General features: G+C 36.2%; 1 protein-coding gene across 3 annotated transcripts; it reads right to left on the reverse strand.

Annotated features, from left to right (window-relative positions):
* Positions 1–2677: 2677 nt before the first annotated feature.
* Positions 2678–9450, reverse strand: LOC131024192 (uncharacterized). Of its 3 annotated transcripts, none has more exons than XM_057953700.1 (23): positions 8987–9448; positions 8560–8777; positions 8374–8479; positions 8197–8295; positions 8049–8108; positions 7864–7942; positions 7622–7775; positions 7177–7300; positions 6902–7082; positions 6791–6819; positions 6564–6712; positions 6293–6395; positions 6102–6197; positions 5869–6033; positions 5460–5522; positions 5324–5383; positions 4041–4202; positions 3824–3897; positions 3637–3730; positions 3420–3556; positions 3261–3341; positions 3082–3187; positions 2678–2902 (listed from the first exon to the last, which is right to left on the reverse strand). In XM_057953700.1, exons 2-23 carry the CDS (start codon positions 8772–8774, stop codon positions 2828–2830), a joined length of 2412 nt encoding a protein of 803 aa, XP_057809683.1. In that variant the 5' UTR covers positions 8775–8777; positions 8987–9448; the 3' UTR covers positions 2678–2827. The 3 variants fall into 3 exon arrangements, with proteins under 3 accessions (XP_057809683.1, XP_057809684.1, XP_057809685.1); XM_057953701.1 differs by having other exon boundaries at positions 7622–7769; positions 8987–9447; XM_057953702.1 differs by lacking the exon at positions 3082–3187 and having other exon boundaries at positions 8987–9450.
* Between the last annotated feature and the right edge of the window lie 15868 nt (positions 9451–25318).

Raw genomic sequence — 25318 nt, forward strand, 5'->3', positions numbered from 1 at the left:
ATAATTTATAACTTGGAGCTTAGTGTTCTTTTTTATTACTTACTATGAATTATGATCTCACTTTAGTTTATTTTTTGAATAATTATGACTTTGAAAATTTGTTAAATTTGCCCCCATCATAAATGTCGGCGTAAGACCTAACTACGTTCACTTATAAAAGACGCTCTTTGGTGCGCTCAGAGATCACCGTTCAGATCTTCTGCCTAAATCGATTCGGAATCCAGGTAAAATATATATTTTAAAAAAATGCAATGACTTTGTTACCTTATATATACAGTATGAATGAAATTACAATCAACCGAGCAGCTAGTCTACTTGGTTGTGCTTTCAATATGCAAGCTGGAGCTTGGAGGTCAGCAGTTTGAAACTCAACTGCTTCATTTTTTGCATTTTTGTAAAATCTTGCTTTAACGGTCATCTAATTATTTTTTATTGGTCCTGGGGCGAGTATGTACTAGTGTATGGAGGACGGGAATACGTGTTGAATTCTGTGTTTTAAGGATGGAAATGGATTCCAACAGCTAGGAACTGTTTCATTGTATAAAAAAATAATGAAATTTGATATGTTCGATTAAACCGATCGAAACTAGCAATTTTTGCAGTTCGATTTTGCAACGGTTTTAGTACTTCAATTGGTGCATTTCGATTCGCATCTGTGCTATGCGGTTTAGTTATCGATTCTGCAGAATTGGTGCGATTTTACACCGTACGGTAGGGATGTCAAAAAAGCCCGAAACCGACGGGTCGACCCGAATAGACCGATAAAAAAGGTGGGTTAGGGCTGAATATTTTTAGCCCGAATGGCCCGAACCGAAAATAGCCCGAGCCCGATAGGGTTGGCCCAAAAACCGAGTGGGTTGGCCCGATTAACCGAACACATTCTTAATAATTGATTTTTAAACTTTAATACTTTGCTTTTTAATTCAATAATAACATTTTGATGCATGTAGAATATGTTTTGATTTTTTCCAATGGTTAATAACAAACATCTATGATATAAAAGTCAAAGAAAGATAGTCATTTATATTAAATCTATATACAATTTTTATCAAAACGAAATTAAAGTTAGATATTATGTAAACTTATGTTAAAAAAATACTCCTACTACTTTTTCTATCTAAAATAAAGCGAATTGTCTTGATTTAAAAAATAAGACATATTTTTATTAAAAGAATATGATTATTTATATATATAAAAAAACATATAAAAAATCGTAAAACTTACGGGCCCGAACGGGCTAGCCCGAAACCGAATGGGTTAGGGTTAGGGTCGAAAACTTTTAGCCCAAAAAATAAAAAAACCGACTAGCCCGAACCGAAAATAACCCGAAACCGAATGAACTAGCCCGAAATCGAGTGGGCTGGCCCAATTGACATCCCTACCGTACGGCACCGATGTGCACCCCTACTTAAGGGGCTCTTGGGTGTGGGTGCCCTAATGCTACAACTTTTAACAATTTCGTTAGTCTTTTAGCATATTTCTTTTAGGGCGTGTTTGATGGGGTATATTGGGCTTGATAAATTGTATTTCTATCCTTTTCCTTCTGTTTGATACGAATTGTATGTAGTAGCTAAGGCCCGCAGTAAACCTCAGGCCCGTAGCAATTTTACTGTTCCAATTAGAAATTGGAACCACCGCCCACCCCCAGTTCAGTAATCTCCCTCTGTACAGTATTTTGGATTACAATTCCCGTTGTCAATTTTGTCCCTGAATTTACTTCAAAATCAATTCCCTGGTTAAATCTCGCCCTATTCCGTCATAAAGTCAGACGCATTTAGGAAGAAAGTTCTTCGAGCCTTCTTCACCTACGAACTGAGGAATGCTATCAATGCAACATGTATTATAAAGAATGCAGCAGGTATTCACATAAACCAAAAATGCAGCATGTATTATCAAGAATCAATTTACCTATGTGGCTATGTCAAATGCAGTAGGTATTGGGGTGTTTATTGCTCAGTTTCAATTTTTTTGCCAAAGGTATGCCCAACAAATTGATGGAGTTGAATCTCAATAACATTTTCGATTAGTTGAGAGAAAAGAAATTTACAGATCTTGTAACCCAAGCAATTCTGACATACAATCCTAAAAAACTCTATCATCAAACCTATTGAAAACGAAATGAATCAAGCAGCTATTAAAAACCTTCTACAATACCAAAAATCTAAAAAACCCTATAAAAAAACCTTACCTTGATGGAAGGTACTCATGGTGTTTATTTCGAAGATAGAGCAAATGCACGCCACGAGTTCTTCCGGAAAATTGACTCAATTGTACAGCGGCCAAAATCTTCGTCGAAGAGCTGATTTTGTGTGAATTATGGAATGAAACTGAAATTGGTGAAGATGAACCAAATAAATGTATTTTAATTATCTGATAAAAAAATTCGTGCCTAAACAGAAAGAAATTGACGCTCATCTGCTGATTTTCGTGAATTGAAGATGAAGGATAGTTTAGACTTTTCCATGAGTAAGTGGAGGACAATTGCGTAATTTCAACATATAATCTACATCTTAATTTATATTATCAAATACATGCAATTCATATATGTATTTTAGTGGAGGCTATCAAACATTCAAAACGTATTATCTAGAGATTATTTACCAATTATCTAGAGATTAGTTCACAATCTACTCCCAATTATGTTACATGCTAAGAGCACTTCAAAAGAAAAGTTGCATATTCTAAATGGGAGGTTGCACTTGCAACACACATTCATTCTGCTATATGTTAATGTCACACATAAGTTATTTGTAGTATCAATTTAGAGACTAAAACATCAAGCCTTAATTATTTCAACTAACATAGAGCAGATATACAAGATAAGAAATCATTTGGTAGAAGGGAGAGGGTTGTATGGAACACTCCCAAATGCAGCAACATCACCAGGTCGACTGAATACAATCTGCCATTAATGAGAAAAACATAACATTATTTACATGATTAATTATGACATTAATTAGCATTTTAGAATGTACACAAGAATTTTTCATGACAGTATATTATACAGTGTTGAAAAATAGAGATATGATAGTTTTGATCAAGCAATGATAAATACATAGACATTTGGCGAAGCTATGTTACCTGATAATCTCCGAAAACACAATATTTGAATCCAGCAGCAAAAAAGTCATAATAGTATTCCCAGGTCCTTATGAACTTCTCATCAAATCCGAGAGCCATAATATGACTAACAAAGAGGAAAATTTAGCAAAATAATATGAAGTAATAGTGCAATTTGGTCATATTTCTACTTGCCACACCTTTGGTTTTGGAGGAAGTTCTGTCGCCAACATCTAAGGGTGTGAAAGTAATGACATCCTATTTCTTCTAGGTGCACCACACTGCATACATCATTTCAATGAAACAAAGCAGTAAATAATTTACCTAAGAAATATATTTAAGAAGAACTATAATGTCACCTAAGCCTGGACGCAGCGGCCATTGCAGATATTACTCGGTTAAGTGAAGGCAGACATCCACCATGAAATATGTATTCCTTGGCAAAATCATTGCTGAGCCTCGCCTCATCATATTTCTCGTCAGCTATTGCTAATAACTGATGTAAAAAATCAAGTAGTTTTAAAGCTGAAACTAAAATCTGCAAAGCTGTTTTATCAACCAAAATGTACTCGTTACCTGAAGAACAAGAATACCATTTTCAGCTAATGAATATTCACAGCATTTGAAAAATTCATCCATATATTCATGCCCGACTTGTTCTATCATCTCACTGAAAATTGAGAAGTGCATATGGTTTACAGTAAAGTGACAACTCAATTTAAGAGGTTGAGTTCATTGGAAACTTTAGAAATAAAGGTCTCACCATGATACTATCCTGTCATATCTATAGTTGCTAGGCAATTGGCGGTAGTCGCAAAGAAGAATTTCAATTTGATCCTGATATTGCAATTTATAACTTGATCAATACAAACTCTATAACAAGCCAATTCTTAAAAGACACCGTAAGATGAAGAATATTAGAGGCCTTTTCCATGCCGAACATGGTCATCTGTATAAAATAGTTCAATAAAATGTTATACCTGTAGACCTGCTTCTTTTACTTTCAGTTCTACGTATTGCAGCTGCTTTTCTGACAATGTAATGCCGGTATATTTGCATCCTGTGTTTTTTACTACTTCAAATGCGAAACCTCCCCAACCACATCCAATCTCTAGAATGTGATGATCTTTATTAATTCTTGCCTGTAGTCAAAGAGAATTGAGCACGAGAGTTATTATGCGAGCCACATTTCTATATTTTTTGAAGCTCACACTAACCCCTCTAGGTGACTCAAATCTCTGACTTACGGGATGGAGGGGAAGCGTGTTACTATCTAAGCTATGCTTCTTCATCTATGCGAGCCACATATATTATTATTTATTATTAGAGATAAGTATAGTTTATGTCCCGAACTTTGACATTTTTCTGAAAAGATTTCCTCAATTTTCGCTTATTTTACTAGAAATCTCGAATTTTGAAAAAGAAAATGTAATTAAGGACCGAGATCAAGAATCCAGCAACAGAAATATAAATTGCTCGCCAGATTCTCATGTGGATATTATATAGATTTATTTCCACCTTATTATCAACGTGAGTATAGAATCTGTCCCAAACTTTGGTCTTTGTTGAAAAATGTCCACCTTAATTTACGTGTATTTTTTGTCAATCCTAAACTTTGAGAAAAATTGTAATTATTGCCTGAGATCTAGAATCCAGAGTCAAATTTTTGTGTGGATTTTTCATGGATTTTTTTTTTCCACCTAAGTTCTAGAGCTATAATTACGACTTTTTTCAGAATTAAGAATTTCGTGATTCAGCTTTCTATTGTCGGATTCTCAATCTCAGGCCACAATTACAACTTTTCAAAATTTGGAATTTAAAAAAAATAAATGTAAATTGGAGATATTTTTTTTTTAAAAAGTGCCGAAAGCTTGGGACATAAACTAAACTTATCTGTTATTATTACTATATTATTAGTCTAATAAGCTAAGATATATTGAAGTATTAGTTGGGTGGTTTCTTCATTATCCACATTAAAACTCCTCATTTTACCCACAAGTGTATATCCTATCAAACACAAATTCTTCAATATTGAATGAATGGGTTTCCTGAAAAGTTCATTCTATCCACTCTACATATTTCACCTTCTCAATTTATTCTCATGGATTGAGGTATGAGTACTCAATCCTTCATGTAAAAGTTAAGAATAAGACTTGGATTTTAAAGTTCAGTTAAACTAGTGCTTAAGAAATAAATTAATTACTAACTTTTGGCATCCAAAATGATCAAGTCGAGGTTTAACTAATGTTTCAGTGAATTTCACCTTTTCAATCAAAGTATGGACTTTCCGAAGCTGTGCATTCATCAAGTCTTCACCTGGATTCTGCAATGACAGTTTAAGTAATAAAATTGGTAAAAGGCCTATCAACAGATCTATCTATTGAAATCACTAATATTACCCGAAACATTGCACAAGAGTACGTCATTGTCTCATCCAAGAATAGAGAAAACAATTCATTGCTCTGCCAAAAAAAAGAAGGAAGAATAAGTTTCAATATTATTAAACTATTGGTGTACATTATTTCTCCCAAAGTTTGCTATGTCATTAATATAGATGAACACATTTCATTGTATTATTTTGATTGCTTTGAGTTTTCAAATTAAATTAGCTTTGTACCTAGATTACATAATGCAAGGTCGGAAGTAGTCCCATAATTACATTTACTGCTATTTTTGGAGGATATTACACTTCGTATTATTAAAGCATAATCAGGAAATGGTTTGTGGTAAACCTCAGCCTAGACACGGAAAACTTTCATTCCAAAATAATTTAAAATAAATAATTAAGTGAGATATATGTCCACTCACTAGGTCATAATGCATCGAGACGTTACGGCGTGCCTGAGATAGTGAGTTCTTTCTGGAAACAAGCTTGAAGAAATTTCTTGCCATTCCTATTATAGATGCATAAAACAACTTTGGAAACCATCCCCTAGCGATATCAGCGTTCATCGCTGTATTTGCTATAATCAACTGCAAAATACAAGTCCCAAAATTATTTTTATTAAGCAATGATAGATTATTTGGATCCATTTCTTTACCAGAAAAAAGTTGAGAAGGCCTTCATTTGCATCAACAAAAGAAATGTCACCATTAATGTAGGCATCAGCAAATCCTAAATCATCCTCCATTGCGACCTGTGAGAACAACATCCAGTTTGACTACAATTACTGATGTCCATTTGTTGTAACTTGAAATAAACTATTTTTAACGTGTAATAACCTAACCATACCTTCCAATAGAACTGGGGTTTGTGAACTCTCAAAGTAACTTTTAAATTGCTCTTTTTTCTTGTACCTTCAAAGGTGAAGATTTTACCACCTTCTTCCAGAAGACTGTTTAGCCACAAGTTTTGTCGGTTATAATCTAACGCTTGTTTCAGCAAAGGCAAAGGTCGTCAAAATCACACACATTTTTCTTTAAACAGTCTTAGAATATTATTATCTGTTATATATTGCAGAAACCAAAGAAGCAGTTGGTTAAGTCATTGACTAGAAGCTCACATTAGACATCCAGTAGCAATAAATCGCTGGAGAAACCTCGTAACGAAAACAAAAGCCCCAGTTTCAAACCAGGATGGAACCATGCATTTGGGGTTGTTTGAAAAAGTATAATGTCTTCTAAGCATGCCACTTGCAGCAAGTATGCCTGCCTGTCAACATCGAATTTATGTCAATAGAATAAAAGTTGGTCCAGGTTTAAAAGTCGTATCTATGGTGTGGTGAAATACCTTTACTCCATCCTCAGGGAAGCCATAGCCTTGAAGTAGAACATGTTATACCACAAAAGACCATAAGTCATAATATAAACAAGATGCTCGACATAAAGTTTTGTAATTCACCTTGATATGCTCCACAGAACCATAGTCCCCTCTTTCCTTGGATAACATTGAGCTCAGACGAAGCTCTGGATGCAGCAACTGACGGTATAGGGTGGCTAGTTGATGACCTATACAATGTATGTTTAGGTGTACGAAGTGGATTTAAAATCACGAGATATGAAACGTCGTGTTCTTTTATTTTCTGTATATCCATTAAAAACATAACAAGAAACTGGTTTAGTTACCACAGTTCAAAGAATTTTAGTTGATGGAGTATTTAAAGTAAATTGCAAAACCTGAACGTTGTTGAGCCAATATGTTATACAAGCTTTGTCATTGGTAGTTCCAAGAAAATTCCTTGAGCCCCATGCCCCTCGGATTTTTGGCATTTGATTGTCGTCATGATGAAGGAAAATATCACTGTCGTGAGAATACAATTGTAAAAAAGGATTCATGACTTCAAAAAATTAGCATCTTCCCTAAATATTATTCAGGAAAAGTGCAATTAAGTCGTGCACAGAAAACAAAAGAATTTATGCTTTCAATATACCATCCATCTAAGGAAAAGTTCCGAAAGATAAACAGTCAATTTGTATGTAATACAAAAGTTCATATATCAATGTCTTTATGAAGATTCAACTTTCTAGATATGATCGTTATCGCTTAATGCAACAGTAGTTGGTTTTGCACAGAAAAAAAGAAGATAAAAACGAAGGTTGACATGAAGAAGATAAAGGAAACCTGTAGGAATATTGAAAAGCACCAAGTATTCTTAATTCATCATATGTCGCCTGCGTTCCTAGGATCTTTAGAGCATCTGGAGCATGTGCAGCAATTATGCACTTATCATATGCTTCTTCCAAGCCATCTTTACATGTAATAGTACAACCTGAACCTGCATCATTCTTGGTTACACTAATTTATATTTGAGATATTTGTTTGAGAGAAAGCAAGTGAGGAGTAGTGCTTTGATGTATACTTACCCATGTCATTGGTAAAAACTGAACATATTTCAGAATCGGTTTTCACTTGACATCCTCTACTTTCCAGCTCTTTCTTGATCTACAGTAAAATCTTATAAGAGTCTATTTACATTTAATATGTCTGAATCATGCCTAGCTTGTTCCTCAAATGACATTTGTAGATTAAAGAGAAACTCACTACCTACCCCATTGACATAACTTTGTGAAAGCCATTTCGGTGTAAACCGTTTAGTGAGGCCAAGAAGCTGGAAAAAAGAAAATCATTCTAAACATTTAAAAAGAAAGATATGGTAACGATGCCACATCAATTTACTAACAAATGTAAACGTCTACCTCCAGAATGTCGTGATTACGCAAGATCGAAAGTGTTAAATAGGCAGAGAAGGTCATCACTGCTGAAGAGCATGACCAAATAGAAGCACAAATTGGAATCTGGAAAGAAACAAATTTCAAAGTAAGATTTTTGCTTGCATGACATGGACATAAAGTATGATTTTTGAATAGTCTTACAAGAAAAGCTTTCTGAAATAACTCAGAGTAACCACGGGATTGGACGAAGGTCCCCAGTGTTTCATTCCGGTCAATATCTGGATTGTTATCGAGCTCTTCAACATAACTGCAATTAGTGGAGAACTAATAAATGCCATTATTACAATCAAAAGAGGGCTGAGTTTTCTTAATTATGATACTACTTACAGAGAGGCGTCGTCTCTGAACTTAATGATTTCCCTAATCATTTTCCAAAACCATGGATTCAGGGCATTCTTCTTTTGTGCAAACAAACTTGAGAGTCCATTTCGAGTGCCCCATTCATAACCTTGGCCTTGATCCAAGCTCACAGAGTATGAAATGTCAGAGACCTCAGTATCAACTCCAACACTCTCAAATAGTTCCATCACCTCTGGATACATAGCCTGTCCAATAATTGAATCACAGGTCACACTTACACACATATTTTCGATAAACAATAAATCAATCATTCACTGTCTTCACATTCTTCTATCATTTGAATTCAACTCAACAGTGAATAGAAAGTTTCAGTTCTTGGATCTATGACTGCAAATAGGACGAATGGAGTTCTAATCCATGAATGCATAAGGACTACTTTGGTGAGACAAAGTACCTAATAGAGAAAACAAGCATTTCCAATTTCCATTAAAAATCCCAATATTGATAATTCCAATAGCCTCGTAATAGAAAAGGCCGCGCACACTTGTATTGGAGAGAAAGAAAAGATGAAGAAGCATGAGCATGACCAAGGCATTCGGAGCCCAGACAAAAGAAATCGCCATTTCTTTGAGCTTGAGGAAAGCCAAGTTAAGTTGGATTTAGGGAAAATGAATGGTGAGGCATTTCATCGAACATGTGATGCGCTGAGGAAGCACCATCATTAAATATCTAATGCTAGCTCTCGAGAATTGGTGCTTTCTACCAACGCTGCGTCCTCAGTTCTACTATATCAAATTCATTTCTCCATTTTTTATTCAGGCACATATATAATTTGCCGCAAAAAAGAAAAAGAAAAATGCTGTTTATCATAGTGTTCTCCATTCAAGAAGAGTGAGAATATCTAATCCCGCCTTCTTATCATATTGGGTGTGTTTGATAGCTAAAACAAAACTTTGACTTGCTAAAATAAAATTAGAAAAAATCTCAATGTTTTATTTTGTTTTCTTGCTAAAATTGTTTGCGTTTATTTGACTTCATTGTAATTTATTTCAATACTTACATGATTTACAAAAATAAAAATATCTATTAAAATTGACATTTCTTTAGGTTTATCGAAGAAAATATGAAAGTCACCAAAATAAAGTACTAGAAAGCATAAAAACAAAATCTCCTGTACACCCGGAGTATTAGTGACATTTCGATATAGTGATAGTGTCATTTAGTGTTAGTGTCATTTTAGTATAGTATTATTTATATAACATGTGATAGTGTTATTTGTAAAACTGAATAGTGTTAGTGTCATTTCAAAATAATGTTAATATCATTTACACGTGGATATACAGTATATTCGAGTGTACCAAAGACCACCTCAAGAATAAATACTGCCAGTAAAAATTGAAAATAACTGTCCTTTATGTACCATTTTTATTTAATTTAAGAAAGCTATCTATAAGTTATGGAGATTATTATATAATTTTAATTAAATAATGAGTACTATTACAGACAAGCTTCCGGTACTACGTTGATAGCTTATGTGTGGGCCAGGGGCGAGCCTTGCCGCTACGGGGGTGGGGTGACGGTTTTGCTGATAATTGGACGAAGATGACAACGACTAATTTCCTTTTCTTTTATTTATTTATTTAAATATATAAGGTTAAAATTATAAATTACTCATGTAATTTATAGTTATACATTTCTTATCAATCCCGAATATTAATTATCTTAAAATTTTATTTTACGTATCAAACACTCAAATAAATAACTAATCTCACATTTTCTATATTATTTTATCTTGATTTTATTCATTATAATAGAGTTAATGAAAAAGGGACAAAAATTATCATTATTATTATCATTATAGATAGAAAAAGGGACAAAAATTAACTAAGAAATGAAAAAGACCTCACACCTGATCAAAAATCATAAATCGTAGGTCGAGAGTAGTGCCATCAACAATAGCAGTCTTGGCCTGACCGCCTAAATTAGTTTCCTTCTCATACACTACCACATCCACACCTTCTTTCGCCAAAACATACGCCGATGCTAACCCACTTACGCCGCCGCCTATCACCGCCACTCTCGTCATCTTCAACGTTAATCTTTACAATTTTTAAATAAATTTCTACATATGTTACTATCAAATTGTTTATGCCAATACCATGTCGCGATTTACAATATAATTAATGCTTACCTTGTGAAGTTGTATGGTGAGATTAGTGCAGCTATTACTGTAATATTGGAATATTACACCCCCTCCTTATATATAGTCCATTGAAAAACCGTTCTAGGTACTTTAGCTAACATTTGTGTAAGCCAATTTGAAAGTAGGGCGGCCGGGCGGCGCAGCTAAACTTTGTAAGCCAATTTCAAAGTTTGGGGGGCGCCGGCGTAGCTAAACTTTTTTAACAACAAATATGTTTACATAAACAAATAAATAATTCCTACATATAATTAAATAAATATATTATATTTTAAATTCTAACTTTAAGATATATAATTATTTTTTTTACAAATTCATATTAAAATTTCCTTCTCCTTAATATCATTAAAAACTACTATAATTAAAAATATTTAAATTTAAAATAATTACTCCCTCCGTCCACGAAATAACTTCATTGGAGGGAGTGGTACGCGTTTTAAGAAAAAGATTGTTGAATGTATAGAGAGTGGGGAAAATGTTGCTGAATGTATTGAGAGCGGTGAAAATGTGTTATAATTAATATTGGAAATTTTGAAAAAATAAAAAGTAAGAGTAATTATAAGTGGTGGGGTATAGTCCAAAAATAAGTAGAATTTTTTTTTGTGAACGTCCCAAAAAGGAAAGATATGAAGTTCTTTCAGGGAAGGTGGGAGTATAATTTAAACAATCATGTAAGCTTTTATGCAAGGCAAAAAAAAGCATTTACTTATTTTTTTCACCAACAAATGAAAACAAAATGAGAAAAGAGAATGTTGTTCAATATTTGAGATAAATGAGAGTAAACAAAATTTATTTTGACATTTAGACAATTATAACTTCTTTATTTCAAAATTATTTTTTATAATTTTTACATCAAATTAATAATCTTCTCGTAATTTTTAATTTTATATTTTTATATTAAATATTTTTTCATGAATCAAAGTTAACAATTTTTAGAAAGAATTAAAATAGAAAAAAATGTGGTGGGAAAAAATTGAGAGTAGAGATAAAATTGGGAGGTTAAAAAACTCATCTTTTATATGTATATACTTTATGTCAAATCTTAATAAAAATATATTATAATTATATTTTTCTATTTTTCAAAATTATATTTCTAGAGGGGAGAAAGACATATGTAATCAAAAGCATATAGTTTGAGACTTATATAGCCACCACTTTTAAACAATGACTTTGGGGGTCAAAATGAAATGAAAAGACAAGCATGCCCTTACTAATTAGTGAATAAAAATAAAACAAAATTTAAATTAAATTTTGACTTGAAAAATTTGTAATAAAACAAAATAAAAAATTGAAAGTTGACCTTAATAATTAAAAAAACAGAATGAAAAATTGGAACTGCTTATTTTTCTCCCCACCGCGACCTCACTTTCTCCCGAACGAACGGCGAACGACGACCTCTCACCCGAACCGAGACTTCTTCTCCTTCCCCGTTGAGAGTACCGGAGAAGCAGCAGCAGCGTCGATCCTGAGCAACGGAGGCTTTGGTTTAGTCGGGAGATCCGACGCCGATGGCGACTCTCGCCGATTCACGGAACAGCGGCAGACGGAGCCAAGTGGCGCGGAAATTCCGCCTGAGTCAGCAGAGAGCTAGGGCTCGTTCGACAGAACGGCGACTGATTTTCACCGGATTTTAGAGAAACCACGATAGCATCGGCTCCCCCAATTTCAGTGTAGCAACGCCGGGCTTGAGAAGAGATGAGTAGCCGACTGGTTTTGGCGAGCAAGATAAGAGATAGAGAGGAGAGATCGAGGGATGGAAGGCCATGAGCAAGGGCTAACTAGAGTGAGCTCCATCCCTTTGCCTTGCAACTGTAATGGAAACTCTGTTTCTAGTAAATTTCTGCTGATAGCATTATGGATGGACAGTTTTAAGGCTTTATCATGGGAAATAACCATCCATTGCGATGATTCCCAGGGGAGCTGTTTGAATGAGCACTGGAAAACATTTGAAAGTTATTTGTCTGGTAAGAAGTACTTGGTTGCAGTTGACCCTTCCTCATCAATCATTCCTGTAACTAACAACGATGACAAGGTTACAAGTTGTGCTGTAGTCTGCCCCAGTGACTTGATTTCATCTTCAGAACAAAAGCTGAGTTCTGCCGATGAGATTGGCAGTACTTGCTATGCATATCATATGATAACTGGTTGCTTCAATGGCAGCTTAAAACTGTGGAGGAGCATGCCAGTTGATTCTTTGATCTCAGAAAAGAAGTGGGCTCTTGTTGGTCTCCTTACTTCTCAGCAAGGACCTATACTAAATGTCACTATGAGTCCCTGTGGTCAAAAGATTGCTTCAGCCTCCAAAACTAGTCAACTCAATTATTCTACTACACTTTGCATATGGGAATGCATGCATGTAAAAGGTGTGGGCAGCTTCATGCTGGAAGATAAACTATGTTTTGATGGGGAGATTGTTGCTTTTAATTGGTTAAAACTGGGAATTGGTCAGCTATTCCTCGGGTCATGTTTGACACCTCTAATTTTGCACGTCAGTTTGTTTAGATAGAAGAAACTATGGTGTTTCCCACTGAAATTATTTGTTTTAAGGTTTATTTGATTTACTCCCATTTTTCGTTTCTCACTTATGGAGTAATATAATTCATTTAGCTTTACATTTCTATTGCAATTTCACACATGTTGCTTTGGAATATAGTTATTATTTTTGTTGATAAAAAACAACTCCTGATGATTGCAAACTTTGATGAATGTGTATTCCTGCCATATAAATGATTATTTAGGATTCCAATCATATGATTTGGTTGTAGATTGACTGGATTTTTATCAAGAGTGATAATCTAGCAATTGTGATTTATTTTTCTTAGTAATAAAAGTATAAAATTGTATCTACACAGAATTTTATTTGTTTAGCAATTATGATTTATTTATTTAATACTTTAAGACTCGTGAACATAATCGAGCTTATACGAACTTTCTAAATTTATATTTATATTAAAAATAGTGTTCAATTCATTACCCCCTCAAACACATTGGACATATATCGCATGAGAGTTAAGTACACTAAGAGTACGTGTTAGAGTGCATATAATAGCATCGTAGTAATTGAGACGTGTTTGATTAAAAACAAGTATTCGATTTGATGTGTTAACCCTTGAATTTAACATAGGAGATTAAAAATCCAAATTTCCGATGCCCGAAGTCCTTCAAATCGGGAAAATAGTAAGAGTTCTACGGTGCACATCGACAGTGCACAACTACGTACACAGTGAATCGGGGAATACACAGTCAACCACAAACGGGGCATGTTTTAGTAATTCATATGCAATTAAGTGAAATTAAGTATGCAATTTCAATTAATAGACATTATATTCAATAAAAATGAGTCAATAGTGTTCAATTCCATTACCCCCTCAAACACATTGGACATATATCGCATGAGAGTTAAGTACACTAAGAGTACGTGTTAGAGTGCATATAATAGCATCGTAGTAATTGAGACGTGTTTGATTAAAAATAAGTATTCGATTTGATGTGTTAACCCTTGAATTTAACATAGGAGATTAAAAATCCAAATTTTCGATGCCCGAAGTCCTTCAAATCGGGACAATAGCAAGAGTTCTACGGTGCACGGTGACAGTGCACAACTACGTGCACAGTTTAACAACTACGTACACAGTTTGCCCCAAACGGGGCATGTTTTAGTAATTCCGATGCAATTAAGTGAAATTAAGTATGCAATTTCAATCAATAGACATTATATTCAATAAAAACGAGACAATAGTGTTCAATTCCATTACCCCCTCAAACATATTGGGCATATATGGCATGAGAGTTAAGTATACTATGAGTACGTGTTAGAGTACATATGATAGCATCGTAGTAATTGAGGCGTGTTTGATAAAAAAAACAAGTATTCCATTTGATGTGTTATTACTTGAATTTGACGTAGGAGATACAAAATCCAAATTTCCGATGCCCCATGTCCTTCAAATCGGGAAAAAATAGCAAGAGTTCTACGGTGCACGGTGACAGTGCACAACTACGTGCACAGTTTAACAACTACGTACACATTTTGCCCCAAACGGGGCATGTTTTAGTAATTCCGATGCAATTAAGTGAAATTAAGTATGCAATTTCAATTAATAGGCATTATATTCAATAAAAACAAGACAATAGTGTTAAATTCCATTACCCCCTCAAACATATTGGACATATATCGCATGAGAGTTAAGTACACTAAGAGTACGTGTTAGAGTGCATATAATAGCATCGTAGTAATTGAGACGTGTTTGATTAAAAACAAGTATTCGATTTGATGTGTTATTACTTGAATTTGACGTAGGAGATACAAAATCCAAATTTCCAATGCCCCATGTCCTTCAAATCGGGAAAAAATAGCAAGAGTTCTACGGTGCACGGTGATAGTGCACAACTACGTGCACAGTTTAACAACTACGTACACATTTTGCCCCAAACGGGGCATGTTTTAGTAATTCCGATGCAATTAAGTGAAATTAAGTATGCAATTTCAATCAATAGGCATTATATTCAATAAAAACGAGACAATTGTGTTCAATTCCATTACCCCCTCAAACATATTGGGCATATATCACATGAGAGTTAAGTATACTAAGAGTACGTGTTAGAGTACATATGATAACATCGTAGTAATTGAGACGTGTTTGATAAAAAACAAGTATTCCATTTGATGTGTTATTACTTGAATTTGACGTAGGAGATACAAAATCCAAATTTCCGATGCCCCATGTCCTTCAAATCGGGAAAATAGCAAGAGTTCTACGGTGCACGGTGACAGTGCACAAGTACGTGCACAGTTTAACAACTACGTACACATTTTGCCCCAAACGGGGCATATTTTAGTAATTCCGATGCAATTAAGTGAAATTAAGTATGCAATTTCAATCAATAGGCATTATATTCAATAAAAACGAGACAATAGTGTTCAATTCCATTACCCCCTCAAACATATTGGGCATATATCGCATGAGAGTTAAATATACGTGTTAGAGTACATATGATAGCATCTTAGTAATTGAGACGTGTTTGATAAAAAAAAAAAAGTATTCCATTTGATGTGTTATTACTTGAATTTGACGTAGGAGATACAAAATCCAAATTTCCGATGCCCCATGTCCTTCAAATCGGGAAAATAGCAAGAGTTCTACGGTGCACGGTAACAGTGCACAACTACGTGCACAGTTTAACAACTACGTACACATTTTGCCCCAAACGGGTCATATTTTAGTAATTCCGATGCAATTAAGTGAAATTAAGTATGCAATTTCAATCAATAGGCATTATATTCAATAAAAACGAGACAATAGTGTTCAATTCCATTACCCCCTCAAACACATTGGACATATATCGCATGAGAGTTAAGTACACTAAGAGTACGTGTTAGAGTGCATATAATAGCATCGTAGTAATTGAGATGTGTTTGATTAAAAACAAGTATTCGATTTGATGTGTTAACCCTTGAATTTAACATAGGAGATACAAAATCCAAATTTCCGATGCCCGAAGTCCTTCAAAACGGGAAAATAGTAAGAGTTCTACGGTGCACAATGACAGTGCACAACTACGTACACAGTGAATCGGGGAATACACGGTCAACCACAAACGGGGCATGTTTTAGTAATTCATATGCAATTAAGTGAAATTAAGTATGCAATTTCAATTAATAGACATTATATTCAATGAGTCAATGATAGTACACAACTAGTGTACACATTTGAGATTTTAATTAATTTTGAACAAATTACCCATTAATCGAGCATAACTAATTAAGATTTTTATGAGCCTCCAACTCATTAGTTAATAAATATATTTATAAATTCAAGAATTAATTAATTAATTAAATTACTATATAAATGATAATTAAGCTAATTCATAAATACTATGTCAACTATGTATATAGTTCAACTATGCACAACATTTACATGGTTGATGTTATTCAACTATGTACAAATTTAATCAATTATTTACGTATTATAGTCAATTGTACACATAATAAATATTTAAAAATAATAAATAATATGTAACTTAATTAATTAAAAATAACTAATATACTTAATTAGAAATTTAATTAACTGGCTAATTTATATATAAAAAATATTTATTAAATTTCAGTAATAACTAATTAAAATTTTTTGAGCGAGCTCTAACTCATTAGTTAATAAATATATTAATAAATTCAATAATAATTAATTTATTTAATTAAATTAGTAATATACTAATCGATTTTAATCTAATTTAGATCATAATCAAGAATGGATACAGCTTGGAACTAAATAAATGACTCTTCAAATCAATAGATTTCTTGTGTAACAAAACTTACATGTGATATCTTCATGTCTTTCACTGCAGCATAAATTAGGTGTCTTGTTAATTTTACTTTGATCATCGTCTTCTCCTTCTGCATTTTAAAGTCTTACAATTCAAGCCCCTGGCAACACCATTAATCAAATTCTGCATCTTCATCCCACAAGCTCGCCAAATGATGGGATGTATGAGGGTTCAATTGTGCAATTTTCCAAGCTAAAGCACCACCCGGGGCAGATTGAGGCGGCGACGATCATGGTGCACATCCTCAACAGTAGCGCCTACGTCAAGGCCGCGCAGGAGCTCCGCGAGACGAACCCGCTCCAGAAGCCGAAGCAGGACCGCTACGCCCTCCGCACCTCCCCAAAACACAATCACATGAAATAGAAATAAGAAAGTAAATTGCCATTTCTATAATGAAAATGTTGAAAAGTACATGAAAGTTAGTATATGCTATTGCTGCTCATAAAAATGATCACAAAATTCCATATTATGCAAACTAAATTGCCATTTCTATGATCAAAGCTAAGCAAGGTTATCCACTCTAACACAGCAATCAATATATGAGACGATCCTTCTACGACACCACATTGCACTGCATTATGTGAAGAACCCCTAGAGCTGTTACCTGTTAGCATTGACAAAGGTCTTCAGGCGTTCAAGTATACCGTCACCAAGATGATCGAGCACGAGATCAACTCCGTCAACAACAACCCCTTGATCGATGTTTCTAAAAACAAGGCCCTCCATGGTGGCAACTTCCAAGGGACTCCCATCAGCGTCTCCATCGACAATTCCAGACTAGCAATCGCTTCAATAGGTAAACTCATGTTTTTCCGGCTGCCGAACCAAGCACCGCGTCGCCGACTACTGCTGGAGAGGAAGTCGCCGCTGCTGAGGAAGGGTCGCGCCGCCGACTGGAGTGCTCCGCGCCGCAGAGGAAGGGTCGCCGCTGCTGCTGCCGCTGGAGAGAAAGGTCGCCGCTTCCGGAAGTCGCCGCTGCTGAGGAAGGGTCACGCCGCCGACTGGAGTGCTCCGCGCCGCAGAGGAAGGGTCGCCGCTGGAGAGAAAGGTCGCCGGCGCCAGTGGAGATTTTTTGGGAAGGTCACCGCAAAGAGAGAAAGGGGTTTTCTTATTTTTGTTTTATTTTTTATTCTCTAAGTCAAATAAAATTTATTTTAATTTCCTTTTATTTTTATTCAGTAATTAGTAAGGGTTATTTTGTCTTTTCAATGCTTTTTGACCCCCAAAGTCATTCTTTAAAAGTGGTGGCTATCAAAGTCATAAACTATATGCTTTTGGCTACAAATGTCTATTGTCACTTTCTAGAGAGAGTAAGAGAGTAAAATAGAGAGGTTCAAATAAGTTCAAGAAAAGAGATTATAAAATATAAAATATTTTAAGTCCTTAGATCGTGAATATCTATGGTGCATTCATTACGTGTGAGTATGTATGTGTGTGTGTGTGTATATATATATATATATATTAAAGAGAATATGCACTTATATATGTAGTCATATTGAGGATTGGAACTCAATATTTGATTCTCCATCTTAAAAACACAAATTGTATTGCCCTTAATTTGAGCAGACCAGATCGGGTTGGGCGCATTGGTTCGGGTGATACTTTTGGCACTAATGTTATAATTTGTGCCAAAAGTACCAAATTACTTCCCTCATATGCTCAAAGTACCACAAATTCTATTCCAATATTTCACCTTGTACTATGGGGGAATATGCTTGACCGAGCCCTTGTATTCCGCTGTCAACATGCCTCTAAAATCTATCATGCCTAGGGCCTGTTGAGACCGTTCATGGTCAGAACCTGCCTCTGATCTAGCGCATGAAACTCCAATGATGTCGGGCCCTCAGTGGTGTTGGACTCAAACTTCATATCGGCGTCGAACTATGGCACCAAATGCTTCAAATCCTATCGCTGCAAATCCGATTTTTACATCCTCCACTAACCCCAATACCTCCAACGGGGATAATGTCTACAGTTTTGGGCACAACCTCCACCCGAGAATCAATGTCTTCCCTCCCACTCTTGGTGATCAGAGTCGAGATAGATTTGTCTTGTTCCCTCGTCGTGAGTGGTCTGCGTTAGAATTGCCCTTACCACCATAAAATCCTCGTTGTCCACCTCTTCGACGGAGGCATTGAGGTTGTAACTCCTCATGTGACTGACCGGTGCAAAGAATGGGGGGCTGGTCTCTCCCTCCCCGAGGAAGGTGACGATATTGCATCAAGAGGCTTCCATTTGGACTTTTTGAATGGGGAGGGCCTCAAAGTTTTTTCGGCTCATTTTCTAGCCAAAAAATGGGTTGGCTGCATCCTTGGGCTCCTTCCCCGTCTGGTGTTACTCTTCCTGCCCGGAGGTCTCTACATGGGGTGGCGGCACGACTTACTTCTCTCCTAACAAGGTGGGAGCCTCCGTGTTGGACGTGAAGTTCTCCAGGGGTGTGGTATCCACTGGAGAAGGGCTCTAGTCGGAACGAGACATAAATTTTGATCTGGTGGCTTTGGCTTTCTTGGACTTGGTGGTTTGGGTAGTGCTACGAATGGTGTTCGGTGCATGTCTTTACCATTTTGATGGTTGGTACAAGGATGACTACCGAACGTCAACATCACAGTACGAATGTGCAAATCTAACATCTCAATCATTCCTTGTTACAACGGGAAGTTATGAAAAGAACAACAAATCAAAATTTGAAGAAGGCTCTCCCCAACGGCTAGATTCATTCTTTGATCTATATACATCGAAAGATCAAGATACGCGAAGAGAGGAGGCTCCCCGATGTTGCTATGGATAGTAATAAGTTAAATCCTTATGAACCAGCAACAGTTAAAATAAGAACTAGTTCCACTGTAAACACATTGATCCTTGTCAAGTATTTTTCATTGTAACTGTGTGTTCACATAGTTGGAGACTCCCCTTGCTTAACCTCTTACCCTCTAAAGAAGTAAGGTGTTGAAGTAAGGAAATAAGTCGATGAGTAAGCTTCGGATGTGATCGTTTGAAAGTTGATGGAGTAACGAGTGCTACCGAAAATAGCAAACGAGATCACAACTGCGTAAATTACCACCCACGGTATTGCAACCGCGCAAATTAATACCAACAATATTGCAACCGCGTAAATTGCTAGTACGGTATTGCAACTACGTAAATTGCTAGTACGGTATTGCAACCACATAAATTGCTAGTATTGCAACCATGTAAATTGGTAGGAACGAAATTGCAACCACAAAAATTGCTAAGCAACAGTCATGATCACGGAACTCGTGTGATCAGTCTAAGGTTATTTGACTGGTTAAGCTGACTTGCAGCTATAAAACAAAGAATCCAAGGTTAAAGGATTCCTTGTTGAATTCGTGTGTTATACTTTATAGTTTCTCTTTTGCCTTGTTGAATTTGTTTTTAACTAGTTATATCAAGTATCAACAAACCAACAAGACATTCAATGGAAAACTGATTGTGTTTTTACAATCTGTACTTAGGTTCAATATTGCTTTATATGTCAAATCTTTTAACAAGCCGACCTCATGCATCACAAACTACATGTACATTAACTGACTTCCAAACCTTATCAGTTTGACTCAAGTCGCTGATACTGAGCATTCACAAAAGATTTTCATGAAAACGAGTTTTGATAATCACCAAATTCCGCACTTGTGTTTGAACAGAAACCTCAGCTATCAGTTTACCTGTTATTAGTGAGCTTATCTGATTCAACAACAAGATTACTCTCACCAAGTTGATCTATCTTTATCCAACTGACTCATTATCAGTTGAGCTGTTCAATATTTTGAGAATACATGTATTCTCCTCCCATACCCTAGAACATATACTCATATTGGGACCAACAAATTTTCTTAAGACCTTATGTTTTAAATTCCCTAATTGTTTGTTAATCTTATTATTCGCAAACATCTATTGAATTCTGCTTGTGACATGCTTTGGCAAACTAGTTGAGCTTTCAATGTAACATCCCAATTTTTCATGTATAAACTTCTTGTTTACTCCAATCTAATTGAGATGAACTTGTTTATTTCTATTGTTCATATGTTGGATTTTTTTTAAAAAAATGATTATTAGTTTATGTTAGGTCCGGAGGGTCTCGAATAGGTGTATGGAGGGGGGAATACACCTATGGGCTATTTTTCTCCTCTACAACAGAGGGATCTCAAGATAGAGATCAAAACGAAACTTTACAAGCAAACTGTGACACCTGTTAACTGAAAAGAGTTTTGACCAAACAGGGTTGACGACTGATACTGAAAACTCTTCAGTAAGGAGTTATCAGTTAAGTTACTGGAACTTAACTGATGCACGTAAGGGCTTCAGTCGAGTTTGCTAAAACAGAGATGATAACACTCTTCCTGACTATCAGAGGATAGATCAGTTAGACTGATATCATACGCAGCGGAAATAACTTTGTTTCGTAATAGCATCGATTGAGCACGTTGTTAGTCTTATGTTTCTCTTTGCAGTTATTCAGTATTCAGTTAATCAAATGAAACAACACAAGTAAGAATGTAAAACTGAAAGCTGTAAATAACACAGAGATTTTTACGTGGTTCGGAAAACACTTCCTACATCCACGGTCGGTTGATCAGACCAACAATCCACTCCGCAAGTGCTTAACTGGTGCACTGCAAACCAAACCGTGTGCTTGCCGGGTGCACACAACCGTACCACTGAAGATTCCACTGTTCAGTACCCACACTTCACTCGTGTCGGATTTCTCACTCCTAGCACAACCCGTGCTAAGATCTCTCAGAGTCAGAGTACCTTCCTGAACTCCAAAACACTCAAACACTCTACTCTTTCTCTCGAAAGGAGGTTTGAAAACTTGCCAACTATACTTCAAAGAACAAGTTCTTTGGAGCAAGTTTGACCTAGGCTTCTGGGTAAATAGAGGTTTGCCTAAGGTCTAAGAGAAAGTGTGTAATCAGCAGTGACTGATTTTTGGCTTTGGAATTCTCTTCTTCGATTCAAGCTTTGGGGAGGTTAAGCTTTTGGCTAAGAAACTATTTTGGCAGAGTTTCAGCTTATGTCGTTGAATCGGTGAAGATTGAAGTGATCCTCAAACGCTATTTATAGGAGAGGTCTTGAATAGATCCGTTGGCGGAGAACGTCTTCAAGATTTATTTCGTTGGAGAGCATTCGAATTTGGGCTGAGGCTTCAATCTTCGAGGTTCCTTGTTTGGTGGGAACGGCTATCTTGAAGAGCAGGAGATGTGACATTCCTGATAAAGTAGCCACCAAATAGGAATGACCTCTGCAGAGAGGGATGATCCTAAGATCTCTGCATTTAATGCGGCTGTCCTTTTTGGATTACGTGGCTTCCTTTGAACGTTGGAAGTTCAGTCCGAGGAAGAATGTTTAACTGATACTTGACTTTAGTATCAGTCCGCTGAGTCCACGCGGCACGCATTAAGTAATCAGTTCCTAACTGATTCTTCAACTGATACTTCAGTTGGTATCTTCAGTCTTCAGTCTTCAATCCTTCGTCCTTCAGTCTTCAGTCTTTAGTTTTCAGAACCGCAAGCTAAACTAGAAACGAACTCTAACACTTGAGTTCAAACCATTCTAGTCTATTACAATTAAGACCTATGGATTTTGGTATCATCAAAACAAGGATTAGGATATTCCACAAGGTTCCCAACAATTTCCCCCTTTTTGATGATGCCAAAACCATACAACAGTTCTAGACAAACAAAAAGACTGAACTCAGAGCACAAGTTCTAAAATTGGATGAATACAATTCCCCCTTAACAATAGAACCTATAAACTTGTACTTAGATTCAAGTACGCAACAGTTCTAAAACAGAACAAGGTGAAGACAGTAAAACATTAATCAGAGCATGGACAAAGAGTCATTGTCTTCAGGTTGAGATAAAAAAGAAGTTCTTTTCATTAAAAGTAAGACTGATAAGCCATCAATCGAGATACAGAGCAAGACTTACATTGGAGTAAAAAAAACAAAAACATCATGGGAAACTCATGGACTCCAGCAGTCTGCATTGTTGCGCCTTGAACTTATTGATCTTCATCTTCTGTCTTCGTGTTCCTAAGCTTATTCCACTCTCACTTGTTTTCCGTTGATTTTAGGTCTTATCATTTGGCTAATCTTCCTCATGATCATTGTGATGATCATTTTGCTTGATCGTCTTCAGTCTTTTGAGAATAAGTCTCTAAGAACTTTCCCACTTTTTGGCAACATCAAAAAGGTAGAATTGACTGAAGGATGAAGCTAAGACCATTGCGAGGAAACAGAATCGCAGAATGGTCCAGAGAAAGATGCTGAGGGTAAGAGGTAGATGGAGAATGCGAAGGTTTAGAAAAAGAAAAAAGTGAAAGATGAGAGGAGACGAAGAAATGGCAGGGGTTGATTTGCATGGCTCTCGAGACTGGGAAGAAGAGAGCAGTGAACATGCAAACCAAAGGAGGTTGAGGAGAGGGTTTTTGGTGAAGAGAAAGAAGCATAAGGGGGGAGGTGTGTGGGTAAGGAGAATCGAGTCAGTGGCTACCGTGAGGATAGACACTGTCGATGTTGCACCGGTTGACAACGAGCTCCTGCTCATTGTTGTTGCACCACACGGAAGCTTCACAAAAAGGTGAGAAGCTTGCCTGAGAAACATGTGAAGTCCGTCTTCTTGAGACAGGTACTTCAAACCGTATGGTCCGGGCGTGAGGATGGAAGACACTCGCTTCGCTGGATACAAGTGAGGGTAGAGCAAACTTTGACGTCGGAGAGACGTTGAGATCCAGTGGAAGGGTCTGGTGAAGACCAAGTATGTGAGCGTCATTCTCCCACTCCATGACTTTGCAGTCATTGATTTATCCTTTTGTCGGAACAAATTTTCTCTGCAAACTTTGGAAAGATTGGAAATTTTTCTCACAGTGAAGGCTGTGGAGAGTTGTTAGTTGATGCAGAAAATATGTGAAGACATCATGGTATAAATAGACAAATTTACCAAGTAAGAAGATGAAAAGTTTTTCGAAAATTATGCCTAAAATGTTTTTTTTGAAGTAAAATTTCACGTCCGCCGTCACTGTAGGGGACGGAAGCTTCAAAAGGTGAGAGATATCATTGCATTATGTCATGTCAATGAGGTTCTCAAGAAATTTGATCACAGAGGCAAAAGGTTGGAAAGATTTTTAGAAAAGATCAGGACATGTTCAATCAAATACGAATTTTCCCTTTAAAACTACTTGTCCTTCTCGGATATTCCATTTTCCAACAATCAGTTAAAGATTTTGAAAGAAACTGATCAGTTAGAGAAATAATTTTGAACTTAAAACACAAAGCTCTTAACTGAAATAACTGATTTTAAATAGTAAGCTTAAAAATACTTACTGATCAACTGATCATCGTAGTCAGTCGATACCACTTGATCCTGGTTGATTTATCAGGATGATTTCTCTTCAGATGAGCGCTTGTCTTCATTGCTTTCCACGTCAGCGGTCGTAGAGCAGCAGTTGGTTGACCACCAGTCAGCATGACTGTTTGAGAAAATCTTCAAACACAACATCACTCTTCTGGGTTGATGAGGCCGATCCTTCCATACAGATCGTTGAACCTTTCTTCTGGAAGAGCCTTGGTCAGCAAGTCCGCTCTCTGAACAGCAGTTGGAATCCATTCTACAGAGATATCCTTCTTTTCGATGTGATCACGAATAAAGTGATGTCGAATGACGATATGCTTGACTCTGGTGTGATGAGCTGGATTCTGGGAGATTGCAATAGCACTGGAGCTGTCGCAATAGATTGGGACTTCCTTTTCGTCTATCCCATAGTCCTTCAACTGTTGGACTAACCATAGGAGTTGTGAACAGCAGCTTCCCGCAGCAACATATTCAGCTTCAGTTGTGGATCTCTGTACTTGGTTGAAGATACAGATTTCCCTTCTGATCCTGGATCAACTTTCCAGTTTGTATTCATTGGGATCTTGACTGATTTCATGTGCTGAATACCGAACTTGGCTATCAGTTCCTTGGCATACTTGGACTGATTGATCAGTATTCCTTCGCTGGTCTGCTTGACTTGCAATCCGAGAAAGAAATTCATTTCTCCCATCATGGACATCTGGAATTTGTTGGTCATGATGTCAGCAAACTTCTTGCACATGCGTTCAGATTTGGATCCGAAAATTATGTCATCGACATAAATCTGAACAAGCAAGAGATCTTCTCCTTCTTTGAGAGTGAACAACGTTCTGTCCACAGATCCTTTCTTGAAACCTTGTTCAACAAGATACTCAGAGAGAGTATCATACTATGC

This window comes from Salvia miltiorrhiza, chromosome 5, assembly GCF_028751815.1.
Source record: "Salvia miltiorrhiza cultivar Shanhuang (shh) chromosome 5, IMPLAD_Smil_shh, whole genome shotgun sequence".
NCBI classification, from domain to species: Eukaryota; Viridiplantae; Streptophyta; class Magnoliopsida; order Lamiales; family Lamiaceae; genus Salvia; species Salvia miltiorrhiza.